General features: G+C 43.7%; 1 protein-coding gene across 1 annotated transcript in view; it reads right to left on the bottom strand.

Annotated features, from left to right (window-relative positions):
* FCHSD2 (FCH and double SH3 domains 2) overlaps positions 1-23727 on the bottom strand; it is a 3469714-nt gene that overhangs the window by 3157273 nt on the left and 288714 nt on the right. Inside the window, exon 2 of the mRNA XM_044071145.1 lies at positions 15485-15582. Coding sequence (XP_043927080.1) covers positions 15485-15582 — 98 coding nt within the window. The remainder of the gene's footprint in view (positions 1-15484; positions 15583-23727) is intronic.

Consider the following 23727-nt stretch of genomic DNA (forward strand, 5'->3'; position numbering starts at 1 on the left):
TGTCCGCTTGTATAAGGCAGTCGTCCAGGTAAGGGTATATTTGTATCCCCTGGAGTCTGCAATGTGCAATTACTGATGCCAGGCATTTCATGAATACTCTGGGCGCAGTAGATAAGCCAAACGGCAATGCTGAGAATTGATAATGCTCTGACCCTGCAAGAAATCTGAGGTATCTTCTGCAACTGTGTCTGATTGGGACATGCAGGTATGCCTCCTTGAGGTCCAGAGTAACCAGCCAAGACCCCTTGCCCAGCATGGGAAGAAGTTGCTGCAACGTCAGCATTTTGAATTTTGGCACAATGAGAAAAGTGTTTAGAGCGGACAAGTCCAGTATAGGCCTCCATTGCTTTTCTTTTCTTGGAACAAGGAACAGTCTTGAGTAGAATCCCTGACCTTGTTCCTGAGGAGGAACCTTTTCTATTGCTTTGATCTGTAACAGGTTTGAATCTTGTATGAGTGCCTCTGCCCTTTGATTTTGTGGCAGGTTTGGCATGCCTTGTCTTGTTGGTAAGGTATGGAAGTGGAACCTGTAGCCTTTGTCTATTATGTCCAGAATCCATATGTCCTTTGTTAAAACATGCCAATTCTTTGAAAATAAGGATAATTTTCCGCCTAAAGGTGCTTCTCTTTGAGCCTTGGTCGGCGGTGTCAAAGTCAAGTCATTGTGATTGTCCCTGTGGAGCAGTAGAAGTCCCTGCGGCACTTCTCTGATTAGTTGTTTGCCATTGGCGGCCCCTGTAGGAGCCTCGGTATTGCCCTCTACCTCGAGCACACCTGTTTTTTCCCCTTTGGAACTTGTCAGTGTCTGGAAAGGACCAATTCTTTGAAGGCCAATTCCTGCTGAACCTGGAGGAAATCCTTGACTGTTTGTACTGATTTAGCCTTTTCCTCAATAGATTTCAACACATCCTATGCATTAGCACCAAATAGCTTCTGTTTTTCCAGAGGTGCATCTAGGAGCTTTACTTTAACATGATCTGGCAATGCCTGTTCTTTCAACCAAGCATGTCTACGTATGACATCCCCTGTCATAGCTGCCCTACATGAAGCTTCCAATGCATCATAACAACACTGAAGAAAATGACTGCTAACCTGCTGAGTATTATGAACCAAATCCTGCAAGGCCTTTCTATCTAAAGGCTCAGGAGAGGCTAACTTTTTCTGCAAATCATCCATCAAGAAATCCTGATACTGAAACATATGAAAAAGACAGTTAAGTGCCCTCATGGCAAGGGTGATTGAGGTATAAACTTTTTTGCCCCATCTCTCCAAGGACCTAGATTCCCTGTCTGCGGGCAAAGGGTTTTTGGCCGTGGAGGTGGCCACTCCTTTGGGCCCCTGAGAAATAGTTTCTAGATCCACAGAGTGGGCCTTAAAGAGATGCTTATGAGATTCAGGAACCCTGTAATATCTGTCTGGCTTGACAGGAGCAGGAGGGAGAGAATCAGGGGAAGCACTGGAGTCTGAATACACATCATCCAATACATCTAACACTGGTGGAATAGCTAAAGGCCTGTGCTGGGGTAACTTAAGGAAAGTACGTAGCCTTTTCCTGGAGTCAGAGAAATCCTGGCCCTGCCACTGAAAATGCTCTCTCATGGAGTGGAGAATTTCCCCCGAAAGAAATATCCTCTGGAGGAGAGGCAGAGGGAATGGATTCATCAACATCAGAATCCTCGTAGGCCTGGAAGGTTTCTTCCTGGGAATCTGAATGGTCCGAGTCCCCAGAGGCTTCATCTGAGGAAAGGGTATCTGTCTGCTCAGCCCTAGGCCTTTTATCTGCAGGCAGCTGAGAACCTCTGTCTGGGTGTGCCTGAGAGCCTCTGATTAAAGAAATTAGATCTGCAGCTAAAGTCAAGATCTGTTTATCAGAAGTGGAACCCTGGGAAAAGGATTTAGGAGGGTGAGCCTTAGCCTGGATGGCAGCCTTAGCACATGTGTAGGCCTTGATGGACATAGGGACTGGAGGCCTAGCTGCCCCACGTGCTGGAGTAACTTTATCTACCGGTATGGTGTCAGGTAAGTCCTGGGCTTCGGCTTCAGGAGGAAAATCAACAACCGGCACCGGGGTAACCTCCGGGACCGGTGTCGTAAAGCGGTGTCGTTGGTCTGGAGCGGTTGAATTACTGCCTCCGAAGAGACCGATGCACTCGCGGTAGGCTTTGGCGTGTCGTTGGTGGAAAATGCGGGCCGAGAATGTCGGTCCTGGTCCCTCCGTTTTTTGGAAATATGTGTTGTCGGTTGTTCCGACGGCATAATATAGGAGAAATTTTCCCCAAAAAAGTCTTCAGCAAATTCTGCCCGGCGCCTGAGAGTGCGCTTATTGAAGCAAGCACAAGCAGCACAGGCCGAAACATCGTGGTCTGAGCCCAGGCAGGGAAGGCAGTAAGAATGGAAGACCTTATGAGGTATTTGTTTACCACAAGACAAACAATTATTAACTTTTGCAGTTTTATCTGACATCGGCTGAGGCAAGAAAAGGTTCCCCAACGGGGTACTTAGCTTTTTGATGACTTCGGTAACTGAAAACACAGGAGCTGGCTGACCGGCACTTGCGAACTGCTTCTGCTTCGGGCACTGCGCGGCAAGAAAGACTGGAGAAGATGGCGTCGTCTGATGCTTTTATACCCCAGCCGCTCTGACGTCAGGGAGGAGGCGACATCAGCCGACGCCGGACCCAGACTTTGGAATCCGGCCGACCGAGGGGCTGCCTGAGGCAGGACAACCCATATGTCAGGACTGCAGTTGCATTCTTGAAGGACATCCTGGACTGCAGCTGTATTAGCACTCGAACATCTACATTTATGGTAGGTACAAAACTGTACTATGTTCATCGTGCATACAGCTGCAGTCATAACAGATGGGTAGAATCCCAAAGCTACGCACAGGGTGGTAGGCACTAGGTGGAACTGGGAGGAGCCAGAATGCCCTGCAACACAGCAGTGGCAAAGCCTGCTCTAGTTTTGGAGTATAAAGGTAGGTGGTAGTGTTTAGTGAAGGTATACACAGAACTCCAAGTGGCTGCCTCCAAAATATCTTTGGTAGGGACTCCTCTGAGGAAGGCTGCAGAGGTAGCTGTGGCCCTTGTGGAGTGGGATCTGATGCCTGCAGGTACACATTTACCATGAAAGGAGTAACAAAACCGTATGCAGTGGCCTATCCATTTTGAAATTGTCTGTTTGGAAATTGGCTTCCCTTGAGCTCCTACAGCATAGGACACAAAGAGTTGTTCTGATTTCCTGAAAGGCTTTGTTCTGTCCAAATAGTAACGTAGCTGTCTATGGATGTCTAAGGAATGTAGCAGCCTTTCCCCTTTGTTTTGAGGATTGGGGTAAAAGGTAGGTAAGTGTATGGCCTGATTTAAAGCTATCCTGGATAATACTACCTTAGGCATAAATGACGGGTTGGTTCGTAGGGAAACCCTGTCCTGATGGAAGATGAGAAAGGGCTGCACAGCCATGAGGGCTTGTAGTTCCGAAACCCTACGAGCTGAGGTAATGGCCAGAAGGAAAGCTGTTTTCCAGGACAAATACTGCAAATCTGTTGAGGCAGCTGGTTCAAAGGGAGGCAATGTTAATTTTTCTAGAATGTAATTAAGATCCCAGGCTGGTATTGGTTGTTTCCTTGGAGGTCTTATATTCTTAGCCCCTCTGAGGAACTGTCTTAAGAGTGGGTTGGAGAATAAGGGTGGATCAGTGTTGTATTCTGCAGAAATGGCTGAGGCATGGATTTTGATGGAGGAAAATGAAAGTCCACTGTTCAACAGCTCAGCTAGATACTGTAATATCTGAGGTAAATTCAGTTTTCTAGGATCCTGGCCTTTTTTCTCATTCCAAGCAAAACCGTTTCCATTTTATGGAGTAAGCCTTTCTAGTAGATGGCCTTCTGGCCTCCAAAATGACATCCTGCACCTCCTTGGAGAGTAGGGTCTGTTGTGGTGTTAAGGAATTTTCCATGCAGCCAGATTGAGTGTTTTCAGCTGACTGTGAAGAGTTTTGTAGCTGTGCTGAGTCAGCAGAAGAGGCATTAGAGGTAGGGTCCAGGGAGGAGAATGTGTTAGGCTCCTCAGGAGTGGGTACCAGTGTTGTCTTGGCCAGTCTGGAGCAATCAGTATCATCTTCGGTCTGTCTGCTCTTGCTTTCAAGAGCCCCTTGGGCAGAAGAGGCAAAGGTGGGAAGGAGTAAACTGTCCGTGCTGCCCAACTGAAAGAAAGGGCGTCCACTCTCCAGGCCTTTGGATGGAATGTCCTTGAGCAGAATTTTGTCAATTGATGATTCCTGTGGGAGGCAAAGAGATCTATGTCTGGCCTTCCCCACGCTTGGATTATCTTTGTAAACACTTGAGGATGCAACTTCCATTCATGGTCTGTCATATTTCTGCTTAGATTGTCTGCCAGCGTGTTTTCCAAACCTGGCAGGTACTGTGCTTGAAGTTCGATTTGCCATTCCAGAGCCAAGTTCCAAAGTGACATGGCCAGCCTGCACAGGGGGTATGAATGTGTTCCTCCTTGTTTGTTTATGTACCACATTACTGTGGTGTTGTCTGTTCTTATCAATAATTGCCCTGGATGCAGGAGGTCCTTGAAAGCTGTAATTGCATTTATCACTGCTAGCATTTCCTTTTGATTGATGTGAAGGTGCTTTTCCTTTTGGGACCATTTGCCCTGAATGCACCTGTCTGTCATGTGTGCCCCAGGCGTAGTCTGAGGCGTCTGTTGTGATGACTTGATTTGCTTGAGGCTTGCAGAATGGTAGACCTGTGTTTGTTTGGCATGCTTGGGCCCACCATAGAAATTCCTTTTGCAAACATGGGATTAGTGGTATTATTGTTTCCAAACTGTGGCTGTGTTAAGACCATAGGTTTTTAGGTACCAGTGAAGTTTCCTCATATGCAACTTTGCACAAGGGATTGGAATGCAAGATGCCATGAAGCCCAGAGCCTGCAGGATTTTCCTTGCAGTTAGCCTGGTACAATTTGCTAGTATTTTGAAGTACTGAGTTAGTTGCCCCTGTTTTTCTGGCGTAAGATAGGCCATCTGGGTGTTTGTGTCCAAGTTGGCACCCAGGAAAATTATTTTCTGAGATGGTGTTAGCCTGGATTTCTCTTTGTTGACTGTGTATCCCAGAGAATTCAATAACCGTGTTACATAAGCCAGATGTTCCAGAAGTATGTGTTTGCTGTCCGCTTGGATCAGGCAATCGTCCAAATAAGGGTAAATTTGTATCCCTTGAAGTCTGCAGTAGGCAATTACTGATGCCAGGCATTTCGTGAATACTCTGGGCGCAGTAGATAAGCCAAAGGGCAATGCAGAGAATTGATAGTGGATTGAACCTGCAAGAAATCTGAGGTATCTTCTGCAGTTTTGTCTGATTGGGACATGCAGGTATGCCTCCTTGAGGTCCAATGTTACCAGCCAAGACTCCTTGCCCAGCATGGGAAGAAGCTGCTGTAAGGTGAGCATCTTGAATTTTGGTACGAGTAGAAAGGTGTTTAGGATGGATAAGTCCAAAATGGGCCTCCAATCGGTTCCCTTCCTTGGTACCAGGAATAGTCTGGAATAAAAACCTTGACCTTGTTCGTGAGTAGGTACCTCTTGAATAGCTTTCATGTCCATGAGCTTTGAAATTTGTATTTGAGCCTCTGCCCTTTGATTGTGTGGCAGGTTCGGCATGCCTCTCATTTTTGGAAGAGTGTGAAAATGAAATCTGTAGCCTCTGTTTATAATGTCCAGGATCCATTTGTCTGTTGTGATAATATGCCAATTTTTTGAAAATAATGCCAGCTTTCCTCCCAAGGGTGCTGCCAGCTGAGACTTGCTTGGCATGCAAAGGGGAAAGTCATTGGGTTTGTTTCCTGTATTGTTGTGCACGGTCTTCGCCACCTCTTGGTGCTGGAGTTTGCCATTGTCTGCCTCTATATGATCCTTGAGATTGTCCTCTGCCCCTTGTGTGCCTGTATCTACCTCTTTGGGGCTTGTCCGTGGCTGGAAAGGACCAGTTTTTTGAAGGCCAATTTCTGCTAAAATGTGGTGGTTGTACCTGTAGAAAAGCTTTGACAGTTTGCATAGATTTAGCTTTTTCTTCCATTTTCCGTAGTATCTCCTCAGCATTAGTACCAAATAATACATCCTTTTGTAAAGGAGCATCTAGTAGTTTAGCTTTAACATGATCAGGCAAAGTTTGTTCCCTAAGCCAGGCATGTCTACGAATGACTGATCCTGTAACAGCAGCTCTACTTGAGGCCTCTAGAGCATCATAGCCACATTGTAAGGTGTGTTTACCCACTTGTTCTGCACTATGCATCATATCCTGCAACTCCTTCAAATCTGGTTGTTCAGGTTGTGACATTTTATTCCTTAATTGTGATAACAGAAACTGCTGATATTTAAGCATATGGAACTGACAATTTAAGGCCCTCATGGCTAGGTGGCGAGGTATATACCTTTTTTCCCCACCTTTCTAAGGATCTAGACTCTCTTTCGGAAGGTAATGGATTCTTAGCAGTAGAGGCCTTCACTCCCTTGGGGCCTTGAGAAATGGTTTCAGGGTCAGCATTATGGCTTTTGTAAAGAAATTGGTGTGAGTTAGGAACTCTGTAGTACCTATCAGGCTTGACTGGGGCAGGAGGCAGGGAATCCGGATTAAGGCAAGCCTCTGAGTAAACATCATCAAGTATGTCCAAGACAGGAGGTATCGCCAGATGTCTGTGCTGAGGTAGCAAAAGAAATTCCCTAAGTCTTTTCCTGGAATCTGAAAAATCTTGGCCTTCCCAATGGAAGTGTTCCCTCAAGGTATACAAGGTTTCCCCGAAAGAAAAATCCTCTGGGGGAGATACAGAAGGAATGGACTGCTCTGCATCAGAATCTTCAAAAGGGGAGTACGAGTGTTCCTCTTCATCAGAATGTTCTGAAATAATGGAGCCCTGGTCAGAAGAGGGAGAATCTTCCTCCACTCTGGGTCTCTTGTCCGGAGGGGGTTGGGAACCTCTGATAAGAGTAATTAACTCCTCAGCCATTTTGAGCATCTGCTTTTTAGGCATGGGACCTGGAGATGGGCCCTGTGCAACAGGCCTCTTGGGATGCATGGCTGATTTGGACTTAGTAAAGGCCTTTATGGAAAAGGAAGATGAGGGTCTGAAGACACCATGGGTGGAAGTGGACCTGTCCACATTAAGAGGCTCAACACTCACAGTGGCTTCGGTAGCTGTAGTCAGGGTATGGGCCGAGGCACCTGCGGTCTCGGTTACAGAAGACACCGCCAGAGAAGTGTTGTCGGTAGTCAGGGGCTGTGTAGGTGCCTCGCTGAGAACCGGACCACGTGTAGCCGGTTTTGGTGTGGTGTCAGTGGAGACCGCAGACCTCGCGTGTCGGTCTTTGTCCTTGCGTTTTTTGGACAAAACGGTAGTCGGAGTCTCCAATGGCATTTTATAATCAAAAGCTTTACCAAAAAAAGTGCTGGGCGAACTCCGCCCAACGCTTAATAGTGCGTTTATTGAAAGTAGCACAAAAGCGACAGCCCGAGACGTCGTGGTCTGGGCCTAAACAAGGTATACAGAGGGAATGGAAATCCTTATGCGGTATTTGCTTCCCACAAGAAATACAATTGTTAACTTTGTCTGACATCGGTCTGAGGCAAGAAAAGTTTCCCCAACGGGGTACTTAGCTTTAAAGAAGACTTCGGTTTCCAAATTTTCGTAATTTCAGGAGCTGGTCGACTGGCACTTGCGAACTGCTTCTGCTTCGGGCACCGTGCAGCAAAAAAGACTGAAGAAAATGGTGTCGGCTGTGTCTTATATACCCCTGTCACACTGACGTCAGGAAAGAAAGCGACGACAACCGACGCTGGACCTAGACTTTGGAATTCGGACGACCGAGGACCCGCCTGACGGCAGGAGAACCCATCTGTTATGACTGCAGCTGTATGCACGATGAACATCCTGCATACCAAGGGTCTAGGTTTCAGTATAAGATATGCCACTGATGTTAACAGATGCACTGAGATTATTAAGAAGCATTGGGATGTTCTAAAAACAGATGAGGAAATAGCTGGACTAATAGATAAGGAACCCAGATTCTTATTTAGGAATAGTAAGTCTTTGAAGCATAGGTTGTGCTATCCCAGACATGATGTTAAGTTTCAAGAACAAATAGGAACAAGACCCTGTGGGCATTGTAATTGGTGTGAGTATGTTGATACAGAGTCTCGGTTCAGACACCCCGGCAATTATATGATATTTGACTTCAGAGTAAATGCCACTTGTGATACTATGCATATTGTTTACTTAGCCTGCTGCTGCTCACTATGTAGAATGTTCTACGTGGGCAAAACTGATCGATCATTCAGGGAACGAATTCGTGAACATATCTATAATATCAATAAAGGCAACAAGGTTAATGCTTTGGCAAAGCATGTGATGAATTTTGGACCTATGCATAAATTTAGGTTTTTAGTTACTGCTAGGGTCTACAAAGATGTTAGACTACGTGACATTCGTAACAAAACTGAACAACTGGAATCTACCTGGATTGTAAAGCTGTGAAGTGATGTTGGGCACGGTCTCAATGAGTTTGTGCCATTAAGACCTAAGCTTAAGTCCAGACCTTTAAGAAGGTGAAATTGATGTATATTTTATGTACCTGTTTTTAAAATCATGATATGTCTTTAAATTTAGTTTAATTGTTTCAGTCAGGATTTAGATTCACGATGGAAGCGTCCCCACATGAACTACACTTCCTTGATATTACAATCTCTAGAGATCCAGAAGGCTCGATTTCAACTAACCTTTATAGGAAGCCTTGCTGGAGAAATGCATTACTACATTATAATAGTATGCACCCACGTTCAGTGTTTCCAAAGAGCCAATTTAAGAGAATCTCTAGCCTATGTAGGAATGTTACCGATAGGAATCTACAAATAGGCTACATGGGAGAGCTATTTCAAGAGACGGGTTATACTGCATCCTTGACATATAGTTTGGAACATCCTGTTTTGGCTACCATAGCTAATGATGTGGAAGGTTCTATTAACTCAAGACAATTTAGAACTGGATTTAACCACAAGGTTGAATATGAGTATACTAGAGTATTTTTCACTATTAGATATACTAGTGATATCAAATACATCACTAATATTATAAAGAAAAACTGGAATATATTACTTGTAGATAACAAGTGCTCCCAATTGCTAGGGGCAACACCCAGTTTTAGATACAGAAATAGCAAGAATTTAAAAAGAATACTTTGTATTGACAAAACTAATTTGTTAACTAGTAATATGGACAGAAAGATACTGAGACATGGTACTTTTCCATGCAATAGATGTAACGTGTAGGTATATTGCTAGTGATAGTCAGTTTGATCACCCCCATCTTAACTATACCTACAAGTCGCGTTTTTATGCTACCTGTGAGAGCACAAATTTGATATACCTAGCCACCTGCACAGAATGTGCAGCTTTTTATGTGGGCATGACTTCTAGGAGATTAAGGGATCGAATGTACAATCATATATACGATATTAAGAAAATGAATTCAAACAGTGCCTTAGCTAAACATGTGGCTATATACCCTAACCATGGTTTCAGGTTTAGGGTTTTGCAGGTTGTATGCATAAATAAAAGAGGGGGCGACAAAATGAATTACCTGGAGATGGTTGAGCTAAGATGGATTTTAAAATTGAGAGCCCACATCGAGCCAGGTTTGAACCTATATGTTAGTATTAAGCCTGTTTTAATGGCACGTGACTGACGATAAGTCGTCAATACATTGCTCCTTTTTGCTCAGTTTAATTGTTCTTATATAGTATGTCTTATTTAGATTTTTGTTCTAGGCTCTTGTTCTTGTTTTTATTTTATAGATGCATCGTTTAATGATTTGGTAACAATATGAGTGTAGATATCATGATATGCTTCATATTTTTATGTATATTTTTATGTATTTCAGGTTATCCGGTTTTATTCCACTGATTTTGTTTTGCTTTATATACACCTGTTTTTAGTGAATATTTGCTGTTTTTCATACAATTTATATATGGTCATTATGACTTTTATTGTCATCATTTTTGCTATTGTGTCTTTTTTGTTTTGTTTTTGTTTTTTGTTATTTGACTTTTGAAGAGCGTCCACATGGAAGCCAGTGGTAAAAATTCAAATGTAATGTTTTATTTTTACTTTTATGCTTTGCCTCTGGTTTAGGATGGGTTAATATAGCCCTTTTCCACTTTGTTCTATATTGTTCTAATTGTTTTGGCAGCTTACTTGATTTGACTGCTAATTATATATTAATTGATAATGAGTCAACTGCATATAAAGTGTTCTTACTGAATATCTGATGTAAAACCTGAGGAAGCGTGTTGGATACACGTGAAAGCGCTCATTATATATATTTTTATATAATAAATAAGTTTTATATTTTATTCCATCGTGGTGGTTTCTATCTGGTTGTTTTTCTGGATTGTTTTGCTCTTCAGACAGAAACCTTTGGATGGTGGCATTCCTTATTTATACATTGTTTCAGTCATGTGTTTTTAGATTAAGTATAAAGGTGTGTGCTTTTTAGTGCTATCTGTTACAGCTGATGATGCCTGCATGGTGAAAGCACTTGTGTTGTGCACTGAAGTAAATAGTTTTACTTTGGATAGGACAGTCTTGACTGTGTCTCTTTTTCTTTTGAAACTGGATTTTTGCTGTTTTGAGAGACAGTATTGGATCCTTATTGTGGTAGTCTTTGTCTTTTCTACATATGTGGAAGTTATTTGAAAAATTAACCACCAAAACAATGTTGTTGCAAAACGTTGTCTGGTGCCTAACCACAATTCCCATTTTCAGCACTGAACGGCAAAGATATCATAAAATATTCAGTGGGACTGAATTAGCTGATGAACCAGTGCGAACAACTATCCTACTGATTACTACCCTGCAATTATATCAACTAGTCAGTTGCTGTCAGATCCCCATCAGAGTACCAGTTGGTTTCCCCCTGGCACCTGCTCGGACAGCCATTTTTAATGGACAGAATGGCTAGTGGAAGTGATCCAGAAATAGTTACGGAGTTATGCTTGCATGGTGCATCACTTGGCTGCTAGCAGGCATGAGGCTTATAGTGTATGTATGTTGGGGGGGGGGGGGTTAGTGAAGTGCTTGACCTTACTCAGAACCAATATTCCTGCATTTGGTATCCTGATATCTTTCTTCACTGAAGAAATCTGATTAGTGCATCCTCTTTTCTGCTCACATATGAACCTTCCTCATAGCAGCTTTGCAGGTAAATACTTGGCTAACTGTCATGAAGGACAATTTTAAACCTAGCTAATAACTGAGGTCAGAATCAAATCGTGTACCTTACATCCATAAGGTGAAAATCTTAACCATTATGCCACATCCACCCATGCGTTCATGTTAATATTTCTGTGCAACTTTAAATGAGAAATTCCCTTCTTCATGATCAATTTCCTGATAAAGCAAGAAAAAATATAACTGTAACAGGAAGACAGACTAGCAGCATTGAGCATACACTCAAATCACTAGCCTGTTAGCATCCTCCATAACTATATAAAAGACAACAGGTACAGTGGATATAAAAAGTGTACACACCCGTTAAAATGCCAGGTTTTTGTGATTTAAAAAATGAGACCACAATAAATCATTTCAAAACTTTTCCCACCTTTAATGTGACCTATATCCTGTACAATTCAATTGAAAAACAAAACTGTTAGGTGGAAAAAAATATAAAAATGTATAATAAGCTGGTTGCATAAGTTGCACACACTTAAACTAGCACTTTGTTGAAGCACCTTTTGACTTAACTACAACAGTCAGTCTTCATCATAGCCACATTTTAAAGAATGGTTACTAACCTGCTGTATGTTATTTACCATTTCTAATACATAATTCTTATCAAGAGATTCATCAGTGGTTAGCTTTTTAGTTAACTGATCAACCATAAACTCTTGGTATTGTATCATGTGAAACTGACAATTTAAAGCTCTAGCTGAAAGAGTGGCTGAAGTGTAAACCTTTTTACCCCATCTGTCTAATGACCTTGCTTCCCTTTCAGAAGGAACAGGGTTTTTAGCTATGGTCGCGGCTACTGCCTTGGGACCCTGGGATATAGTTTCTGGGTCTGCAAGAGGGGCCTTGTAGAGGTGGTGATGAGTATCTGGCACCCTGTAAAATCTGTCTGGTTTGGCAGGGGCTGGGGGTAAAGAATCTGGAGCGGAGCAGGCATCATTGAAAGCATCATCCACCACAGAGAGAACAGGAGGGATAGCTAAGGGCCTGTGCTGTGGTAGGTGCAAAAAAGTCCTAAGTCTTTTCCTGGAGTCTGAAAAATCCTGTTGCTGCCATTGGAACTGTTCTCGCATGGCATGCAAGGTTTCCCCAAAGGAGAATTCTTCTGGAGGGGAAGCAGCTGGAATGGATTCTTCAGCATCAGAATCTTCAAAATTGGAGAAAGGAGCCTCTGGCTGGTCAGTTATGTCTGATTCATCAGCAGAATCATCAGAGGACACTGGCTCAGGGGGCTCTGCCCTAGGTCTCTTTTCTGGGGGCTGAGAGGCCCTGTCTGGGTGAGATTGAGATCCTCTAATTAATGAAATTAAATCTTCTGCCAAGGTAAGCATTTGAGAACTGGCAGAGGGCCTGGTGGAAGGGGGTTTAACAGGCACTGTTTTAGTAGTCTTGGCTGCTTTAGCCCTGGCGAAGGCCTTAATGGACATGGCTGCTGGAGGCCTAGCAGCACAACGTGCTGGGGTAGAGACATCCAAGGGAATGGTGTCTGATAAATCAGTGGTAAGCACCGTAGTGGGTAAAATTTCTGAGGCCGATTCAAGAGTGTTAGCAGGGACCTCAGTTATAGTGCTAGTTTCAGGTGTAGTTTGATCAGTTTTCTCGGTTTCGGCCGAAACCGAGACACTCATGTTTGCTTAACCATGGTTTCGCGAAACCGCGGACCGCGAGTGTCGGTCTTTTTCTTTGCGTTTTTTGGCAGAATGCGAAGTCGGAGGGTCCGACGGCATAATGTACGCAAAGTCAGAACCGAAAAACTGTTCTGCAAACTCGGACCGACGTCTAAGCGTTCGTCGGTTGAAAGAAGCACAGGACGAGCAAGCTGCTACGTCGTGGGCTGGGCCTAAACAGGGCAGGCAGTAAGAGTGGAAATCTTTATGAGGTATTTGTTTCCCACAGGTTAAACAATTATTAACTTTTTCTGACATCGGCTGAGGCAAGAAAGAGTCCCCAACGGGGTACTTAGCTTTAGAAGTCTTCGAAGTAGTATTCGGTAGAAGTAATCTCTGGATCCGACCGACCGGCACTTGCGAACAGCTTCTGCTTCGGGCGCCACGCGGCAAGAAAGACGGAAGAAAATGGCGTCGGCTGATGCTTATATACCCGAAGACCAACAGAGATGACGTCGGGTGAAGTGCGACATCAGCCGAAGCCGGACCCGGACTTTGGAATCCGGCCGACTGAAGGGCTGCCTGACGACAGGACAACCCAGTTGTTATGACTGCAGATGCATCCATGAAGGACATCTAACACTTTGTTGAAGCACCTTTTGACTTAACTACAACAGTCAGTCTTCTTGGGTACACACCTGCCATCAATTAAAGAGACTCTGATTAACCCCAAATAAAGTTCATCTATCCTAGTAGGATTTTCCTGACATCTACTCAGTTGCCGGCTACAGCAAAAGCCATGGTTCGCAGAGAGCTTACAAAGCATCAAAGGGATCTCATTGCTGAAAGGTATCAGTCAGGAGAAGGGTACAAAAAATATCCACAGCATTGGATATACCATGGAACACAGTGAAGACAGTCATCAAAAAGTGGAGAAAATATGGGACAACAGTGACGTTGCAAAGAACTGGATGTCCCTCCAAAATTGATGAAAAGACAAGACTAAAACTGGTCAGGGAGGCTGCCAAGAGACCTAAAGCAACACTGAAGGAGCTGTAGGAATTTCTGGCAAGTACTGGTTGTGTACTACATGTGACAACAATCTCCCGTATTCTCCACATGTCTGGACTATTGTGTAGGGTTCCAAGACAGAAGCCTTTTCTTACACAGAAAAACATCCAGGCCCGGCTAAAATTTGCAAAATAATACATAAAGTCTCCCAAAAGCATGTGGGAAAATGGGTTATGATCTGATGAGACCAAGGTTGAACTTTCTGGCCACAATTCCAAAAGGTACGTTTGGCGCAAAACAACACTTTGCATCACCAAAAGAACACCATCCCCACGGTGAACCATGGTGGTGGCAGTATCATGCTTTGGGGTTGCTTTTCTTCAGCTGGAACTGGGGCTTTAGTCAAGGTGGAGGGAATTATGAACAGTTCCAAATACAAGTCAATTTTGGTCCAAAACCTTCAGGCGTCTGCTAGAAAGCTAGATGAAGAGGAATTTCACCTTTCAATACGGCAATGATCCCAAGCATACATCCAAATCAACAAAAGAATGGCTTCACCAGAAGAAAATGAAAGTTTTGGAATGGCCCAGCCAGAGCCCAGACCTAAATCCAATAGAAAATCTGTGGGGTGACCAGAAGAGGGTTGTGCACAAGAGATCTCCTTGCAATCTGACAGATTTGGAGTGCTTTTGCAAGGAAGAGTAGGCAATGTGCCATGCTGACAGACTCCTACCCAAGAAGACTGAATGCTGTAATTAAATCAAAATGTGCTTCAACAAAGTATTAGTTTAAGGGTGTGCATACTTATGCAACCAGCTTATTGTATGTTTTTTACTTTTTATATTTTTTCCCCTAACAGATTTGTTTTTCAATTGAATTGTACAGGTTATAGTTCACATTAAAGGTGGGAAAAGTTTTGAAATGATTTATTGTGGTCTCACTTTTTATATCAGAAAAAACTGGCATTTTAACAGGGTGCGTACACTTTTTATATCTACTGTAACTGTTTAAAGCAAATGGAATACAGCAGCAAATTTAAGAATTTTTAAATGAAAGGGTCTCTAAAAATAATTAGTTATCATCCTACAACTTACAGAAGAACAAGAAAATTTCAATAGCTTCTTTGATCAGATCACAAACTACTTTTTCCTAAATGCTATACTAAGACATGGTTTTCCCACTGGATTTCGTGCTTGGCTTCCAGTTCAGTTCCTGACTGTGGTGTCTTCTGTCTGAAGCCTGCAAAGACTTTTGCCAAGGTATCACGTTTCTTCACCCACAATAAAGGTTAAGACAACAAGTGACATGCCACTCATTTTAAATTACGCAAAGGAATATGTGTGTATATATGTTTGCACATGTGCATTAAACAACTGGCTTCCCATCCAAGACAAGTTCTCTACAACACACCTGCTAGAATATACGATCTGCCTCCAGCGTGACCGTGAAAAGGGCAAACTGGGCATCAAATAATGAATGAATTAAATTTTTGAAGCTAGAAATAGTAATGCAGAAAAGTCCATGATCAGAGAGTTTTACAAGCCAAACCCCACAAAAGATGCAAAAAGTACTCAACCTTACCGCATATCTTCCAGTAAATCACATTCTGCCTGATGTTTTGCATGAAGTCTTGTTATCTGCTCGATATGAATATTCTTTATTTCCTGTGTTACTTTCACCTAAAACAAAACCATTAAAAAGTTCATAAGAAACCTTGCAGATACAGTGCCTTTAGCATGACTTTATTCTTATGATTCCAATCAACATTTGACAATGGTAACTTTGATCAAATGTACTTTCACAGTTGAATGCAGATCACCAACTCATAAAACAGAACAATGCTGGGACTTCCAGTACAGCGGTGAAGCAATTAGAAGCTGAAGTTAATCCACCTACCTACATCAGTAGTGAGAAAATTTAAAAAATTGTCACTATAATAAATAAAGTTTGGTGAATGAAATAACAAAGTTACATACAACTACCAGAAAGATGCCAGCTGGAGAAAATTTGTGGAAAAAAAATACAGAAATGACTTCTTTATTGTGTCAGACCACCCAGAATGCATGACAGAACTGAATCTGCAGCAGTGTCTAGCCAGACTGGAAATGGATTTGGTGGCACTCCACATCGAAGAAAATACTACACAGATGCATAAGGAAGTTTTTAGAATCAAAAGGGTGTTACTAAGGATTACGTAAAAAAAAAAGTAGTGGGAACACTTCGCAGGCACTCCAATGATATTAACCTGCAAAAGACCAAGAAAGAACTCCAAGGTAAATGTCTGAAGTATTAGACCACCCAGGAGGAGACAAATCTTAAGCATAATGATCATGCAATCATATCTAGTTTGACATTTGAAGAATCCCTCACTGCAGCCACAAAAAAGCCATCTCCCTACAATGTAGCAATACCCCTAGTGGAACATGCTATAAGCATAGCAGGCAAAAATCTTGCTGTACTTTGTACAGAAAAACTTGATACATTCAAGAAAACTACCTGGAAAGAGTGACTTCAATAGACATTGGAGTGCAATTTGTTAGAAATACAGAAAACAAAGAGCGTTTTCTGATTGACATTGTAAATTCAACACCTTAGATTCACCTGCCCATCCATGCAATGTAAAACATACTTCCTCTACTGGAATTGTTAGGAAAAAAAAAGTACAGTTTTGTACCTACCATAAATGTAGATGTCCGAACTGGATAGCATCTGCAGTCATAACAACTGGGTTGTCCTGTCGTCAGGCAGCCCTTCAGTCGGCCGGATTCCAAAGTCCGGGTCCAGCTTCGGCTGATGTCGCACTTCACCCGACGTCATCTCTGTTGGTCTTCGGGTATAAAAGCATCAGCCGACGCCATTTTCCTCAGTGTTTCTTGCCCCAGATGCCAGTAGCCCTCTTGAAGGCTAAAATTTGGATAGATGCCAATGTTTCCAAAAAGATAGAGGTAAACACAAAAATAAGCATATATGTACATATATACAAACAAATACACCATAAAAGACTCCCCCCCACCAGCTAGCTATTAGGAGGGTAAACACCCTAGGAGTACCACAGAGGGGAAGGAGGGGTAATCCTGACTGCAGATGCTATCCAGTTCGGACATCTACATTTATGGTAGGTACAAAAAGTACAGTTTTGTACCTACCATAAATGTAGATGTCCGAACTGGATAGCATCTGCAGTCATAACAAGTGGGTTGTCCTGTCGTCAGGCAGCCCTGCAGTCGGCCGGATTCCAAAGTCGGGTCCGCTTCGCTGATGTCGCACTCCACCCGACGTCATCTCTGTTGGTCTTGGTATAAAAGCACCAGCCGACGCCATTTTCCTCAGTGTTTCTTGCCCCAGATGCCAGTAGCCCTCTTGCAGGCTAAAATTTGGATAGATGCCAATGTTTCCAAATAGATAGAGGTAAACACAACAATAAGCATATATGTACATATATACAAACAAATACACCATAAAAGACTCCCCCCCAACAGCTAGCTATTAGGAGGGTAAACACCCAAGGAGTACCACAGAGACGAAGGAGGGTGGCTAACCCTGACTGCAGATGCTATCCAGTTCGGACATCTACATTTATGGTAGGTACAAAACTGTACTATGTCCTTCATGGATGCATCTGCAGTCATAACAACTGGGTAGAATACCATAGCCAACTAGGGGAGGAGGATAAAAGTAGATTATGGTGTGTTTAGGATCCCTTGCAGTACAGCAGTGGCAAACCCTGCTCGGGATCTGGAATATAGAGGCAAATTATAATGCTTGGCAAATGTATGCACGGAGGTCCAAGTAGCGCCTCAATAATGTCTTTGGTTGCCACTCCTCGTAAGAAGGCTGTGGTAGTGGCTGTTGCCCTTGTAGAATGAGGTCTTATGTTCTGTGGAATTGGTTTTCCATGGAAGGAGTAACAGTATCGTATGCAATTTCCTATCCATTTGGAGATTGTCTGTTTGGAAATAGCTTTTCCTTCCCTTCCTGTTGCATAGGCTACAAAAGTTGGTCAGTCTTTCTGCTATTTTTGTTCTGTCCAAGTAGTAGCGTAGCTGTCTATGTACATCCAAGGTATGCAGTATTCTTTCCCCTCTGTTTTGTGGGTTGGGAAAGAAGGTAGGTAGGTGGATTGCCTGGTTTAAAGACACTCTGGATACCACCTTGGGCATAAATGTAGGATTAGTCCTCATGGACACTCTATCTTGGTGGAAGATTAGGAAGGGTTGCACTGCCATTAAGGCCTGTAGTTCTGAAACCCTCCTTGCCGAAGTAATTGCCAGTAGGAAAGCAGTTTTCCATGACAGGTGTTGTAGGTCTGCTGTTGCTGCTGGTTCAAAGGGTGATAGTGTCAACTTTTCTAGCACAAAGTTTAAATCCCAAGCTGGTAATGGTGATTTCCTGGGAGGTTTTACATTCTTGATTCCTCTGAGGAACTGCCTGAGCAAAGGGTGCGAAAAAACAGGTGGATCAAAGCTGTATTCTGCTGAAATAGCTGATGCATGTATCTTGATGGAGGAGTAGGACAGGCCTGAATGAAGAAGTTCGGCCAGATACTCCAGAATGTTAGGCATATCTATGTTTGACACATCTTTTCCTCTTTCCGTACTCCAAATGACAAACCTTTTCCATTTTCCAGCATAGTTCCTTCTTGTTGAAGGTCTGCGTGCTTCAAGAATAATGTCTTTAACTCTTTGGGAAAGTTCTGGATTAGCTGCTGCTATGTGATGTTCCATGCAGTCAGTTGCAGCGTTTTTAGGTTTGGATGTATGATGCTGTAGTTGTTCTGAGTTAACGTCAAAGGCATCAGGGGTATTGGCCACATATTGTTCCGAGACATGCTCTTCAGTAGTGGGTACCAGTGTTGTCTTGGCCAGTTTGGAGCTATCAGGATTATCCTTGGACGTTCTTCCTTGATTTTTAGTAGTACCTTGTGTATCAAAGGAAGAGGTGGGAATGCATATGCTGTTAGGCCTTTCCAGTTGAAGGAGAGTGAGTCCACTTTCCATGCTAGTGGGTGGAATGTCCTTGTGCAGAATTTTTTGAGCTGGTGATTGAGAGGTGATGCGAATAGGTCTATCTGTGGCATTCCCCATTTCTTCGAGATGGTCTTGAAGATGTCCAGGTGCAGCTTCCATTCGTGGGCATCCGAAGTGGTTCTGCTTAATATGTCTGCTAGAGTATTGTCTTTCCCCGGTACAAATATTGCCTGTAACTGAATGTTGTAGCTGAGTGCCAGGGTCCACAGCTCCAAGGTCATTCTGCATAGGGGGTATGAATGACTGCCTCCCTGTTTGTTGATATACCACATGACTGTGGTGTTGTCTGTCCTTATCAGCAACTGGCCCTCTTTGAGAAATGGTTTGAACTTTTGGATTGCCAGTTTTACTGCCAGCATTTCTTTTAGATTGATGTGCAGGTGAAGTTGATCCTGTGTCCACAATCCTTGCACGCATTTGTCCAGCATGTGGGCCCCCCATCCTAGGTCTGAAGCGTCTGTTGTGATGGTCTGGCTTGGTTGATATCTGCGAAAGGGTAGGCCTGTGTTTGACTGGCATGCCTGAGCCCACCATAGGAACTCCTGTTTTAAGCATGGAATTAGTGGGATTTCTGTTTCTAGACTGTGTCTGTGTTGGGACCATAAATTCTTTAGGTACCACTGTAGTTTCCTCATATGTAGTCTGGCAAATGGGACCAAGATTATGCATGATGCCATGAAGCCCAAGGCCTGCAGAACTTTTCTTGCTGTTAACTTGTTCAGTTTTGTTAGTGCCAAGAAGTAAAGAGGAAGTTCTTTTTGTTTTTCTGTAGTCAGGAATGCCATTTGTTGTACTGTGTCCAATTCCGCGCCCAAGAATGTCCTTATTTGGGATGGTATCAGCCTTGACTTTTGTAAATTGACTGTGTATCCCAGTCCTTGTAGCAAGTAAATGACCCTTTGTAAATCTGTTGTCAGCTTGCTTTTGTTGTCCCTTGTAGCAGGCAGTCGTCCAGGTATGGGTAAATTTGAATTCCCTGTAGTCTGCAATGGGCGATTACTGATGCCAGGCATTTTGTGAATACTCTGGGCACAGTAGATAAGCCAAAGGGCAATGCTGAGAATTGATAGTGCTCTGATCCTGCAAGAAATCTGAGGTATCTTCTGCAGATTGGTCGAATGGGGACGTGCAGGTATGCCTCCTTGAGATCTAGAGTTACCAGCCAAGACTCCTTGCCCAGCATGGGAAGAAGTTGCTGTAGGGTCAGCATTTTGAATTTTGGGACAATGATGTATGTATTTAAGGTGGACAGGTCGAGAATTGGTCTCCAACTTTTTTCTTTCTTGGAACTAGGAATAGTCTGGAGTAGAACCCTTTCCTTGTTCTGCTGTTGGCACTCTTTCCACAGCTCTCATGTTTGCTAACTCCATTATCTGGCGTAGAGCCTCTGTTTTTGATTTGGAGGTAGATTTGGCATTCCTCTTTGACTGGTAAAGTGTGGAAGTGAAACCGTAACCTTGATCTATGGTTTGTAAAATCCACTTGTCTTTTGTTATGTAGTGCCAGTTCTTTGAAAATAAGGTTAACTTTCCGCCTAGAGGAGCTGCTATTTGTTCCCTGGTAGGCGGATTTAGGATTAAGTCACTGTGGTTGTGCTGATGTAGTGGCAGTGGCTGTGTCTGTGCCTCTGTTGTTGCCTTGCCACTGTCGTCCTCTGTAGGCACCTCCTCTGGATTGGTTTCTGCCTCTGGAACGTCTATTCCTGCCCCTTTGAAATTTTGTGGAGTCAGGAAAGAACCAATTTTTGGCAGGCCAGTTCCTGCTAAACCTTGGGGGTTGAACCTGCAAGAAATCTTTAACAGTTTGAACAGATTTTGCCTTTTCTTCCATTTTCTTCATAACCTGCTGTGCAGGTGTACCAAACAAACTTGTCTTGTCCATAGGAGTATCTAGCAACTTAGCTTTAACATGATCCGGTAAAGCTTGTTCCTTTAGCCATGCATGCCTTCTTATCACTGTGCCTGTCATGGCTGATCTAAATGAAGCCTCCAGTGCATCATAGCCACATTTTAAGGAATGGTTGCTAACCTGTTGTATGTTATTTACCATCTCTAATACATATTTCTTATCAAGAGATTCATCAGTGGTTAGTTTTTTAGTTAACTGATCAAGCATAAACTCTTGGTATTGTATCATGTGAAACTGACAGTTTAAAGCTCTAGCTGAGAGAGTAGCTGAAGTGTAGACCTTTTACCCCATCTGTCTAGTGACCTTGCTTCCCTTTCAGAAGGAATAGGGTTTTAGCTGTGGTCGCTGCTACTGCCTTGGGACCCTGGGATATAGTTTCTGGGTCTGCAAGTGGGGCCTTGTAAAGGTGGTGATGAGTATCTGGCACCCTGTAAAATCTGTCTGGTTTGGCAGGGGCTGGGGTAAAGAATCTGGAGCGGAGCAAACATCATTGAAAGCATCATCCACCACAGAGAGAACAGGAGGTATAGCTAAGGGCCTGTGCTGAGGGAGGTGCAGAAAGGTCCTAAGTCTTTTCTGGAGTCTGAAAAATCCTGTTGCTGCCATTGGAACTGTTCTCGCATGGCATGCAGGGTTTCCCAAAGGAGAATTCTTCTGGTGGGAAGCAGCTGGAATGGATTCTTCAGCATCAGAATCTTCAAAATTGGAGAAGGAGCCTCAGGCTGGTCAGTTATGTCTGATTCATCAGCAGAATCATCAGAAGACACTGGCTCAGGGGCTCTGCCCTAGGTCTCTTCTCTGGGGCTGAGAGGCCCTGTCTGGGTGAGATTGAGATCCTCTAATTAAAGAAATTAAATCTTCTGCCAAAGAAAGCATTTGAGAACTAGAAGAGGGCCTGGATGTGGGGGGTTTAACAGGCACTGTTTTAGTAGTCTTGGCTGCTTTAGCCCTGGCGAAGGCCTTAATGGACATGGCAGCTGGAGGCCTAGCAGCACCACGTGCTGGAGTAGAGACATCCAAGGGGATGGTGTCTGATAAGTCAACCACCGTAGTGGGTAAAATTTCTGAGGTCGATTCAAGAGTTGTAGCAGGGGCCTCAGTTGTAAGAATAGGTTCAGCTATACTTTGAGCAGTTTTCTCGGTTTCGGCCGAAACCGAGACACTCGCGGTTTGCTTTACCGTGGTTTCGGCCGAAACCGTGGACCGCGAGTGTCGGTCTTTATCTTTGCAATTTTTGGGGGTAGTCGGAGGATCCGACGGCATGATGTACGCAAAATCAGAACCGAAAAACTGTTCTGCAAACTCCGACCGACGCCTAAGCGTCGGTTGAAAGAGGCACAGGCCGAACAGGCTGCTACGTCGTGGGCTGGGCCTAAACAAGGCAGACAGTAAGAGTGGAAATCTTTATGAGGTATTTGTTTCCCACAGGTTAAACAATTGTTAACTTTTTCTGACATCGGCTGAGGCAAGAAAGAGTCCCCAACGGGGTACTTAGCTTTAGAAGTCTTCGAAGTAGTATTCGGTAGAAGTAATCTCTGGATCCGACCGACCGGCACTTGCGAACAGCTTCTGCTTCGGGCGCCACGCGGCAAGAAAGACTGGGGAAAATGGCGTCGGCTGATGCCTTTATACCCGAAGACCAACAGAGATGACGTCGGGTGGAGTGCGACATCAGCCGAAGCCGGACCCGGACTTTGGAATCCGGCCGACTGCAGGGCTGCCTGACGACAGGACAACCCACTTGTTATGACTGCAGATGCATCCATGAAGGACATCTGTACTATGTCCTTCATGGATGCATCTGCAGTCATAACAACTGGGTAGAATACCATAGCCAACTAGGGGAGGAGGATAAAAGTAGATTATGGTGTGTTTAGGATCCCTTGCAGTACAGCAGTGGCAAACCCTGCTCGGGATCTGGAATATAGAGGCAAATTATAATGCTTGGCAAATGTATGCACGGAGGTCCAAGTAGCCGCCTCAATAATGTCTTTGGTTGCCACTCCTCGTAAGAAGGCTGTGGTAGTGGCTGTTGCCCTTGTAGAATGAGGTCTTATGTTCTGTGGAATTGGTTTTCCATGGAAGGAGTAACAGAATCGTATGCAATTTCCTATCCATTTGGAGATTGTCTGTTTGGAAATAGCTTTTCCTTCCCTTCCTGTTGCATAGGCTACAAAAGTTGGTCAGTCTTTCTGCTACTTTTTGTTCTGTCCAAGTAGTAGCGTAGCTGTCTATGTACATCCAAGGTATGCAGTATTCTTTCCCTCTGTTTTGTGGGTTGGGAAAGAAGGTAGGTAGGTGGATTGCCTGGTTTAAAGACACTCTGGATACCACCTTAGGCATAAATGTAGGATTAGTCCTCATGGACACTCTATCTTGGTGGAAGATTAGGAAGGGTTGCACTGCCATTAAGGCCTGTAGTTCTGAAACCCTCCTTGCTGAAGTAATTGCCAGTAGGAAAGCAGTTTTCCATGACAGGTGTTGTAGGTCTGCTGTTGCTGCTGGTTCAAAGGGTGATAGTGTCAACTTTTCTAGCACAAAGTTTAAGTCCCAAGCTGGTAATGGTGGTTTCCTTGGAGGTTTTACATTCTTGATTCCTCTGAGGAACTGCCTGAGCAAAGGGTGCGAAAAACAGGTGGATCAAAGCTGTATTCTGCTGAAATAGCTGATGCATGTATCTTGATGGAGGAGTAGGACAGGCCTGAATGAAGAAGTTCGCCAGATACTCCAGAATGTTAGGCATATCTATGTTTGACACATCTTTTCCTCTTTCCGTACTCCAAATGACAAACCTTTTCCATTTTCCAGCATAGTTCCTTCTTGTTGAAGGTCTGCGTGCTTCAAGAATAATGTCTTTAACTCTTTGGGAAAGTTCTGGATTAGCTGCTG

The sequence above is a fragment of the Protopterus annectens genome, chromosome 5.part0, assembly GCF_019279795.1.
Source record: "Protopterus annectens isolate FY-2018-M chromosome 5.part0, PAN1.0, whole genome shotgun sequence".
Lineage (NCBI taxonomy): Eukaryota > Metazoa > Chordata > Ceratodontiformes > Protopteridae > Protopterus > Protopterus annectens.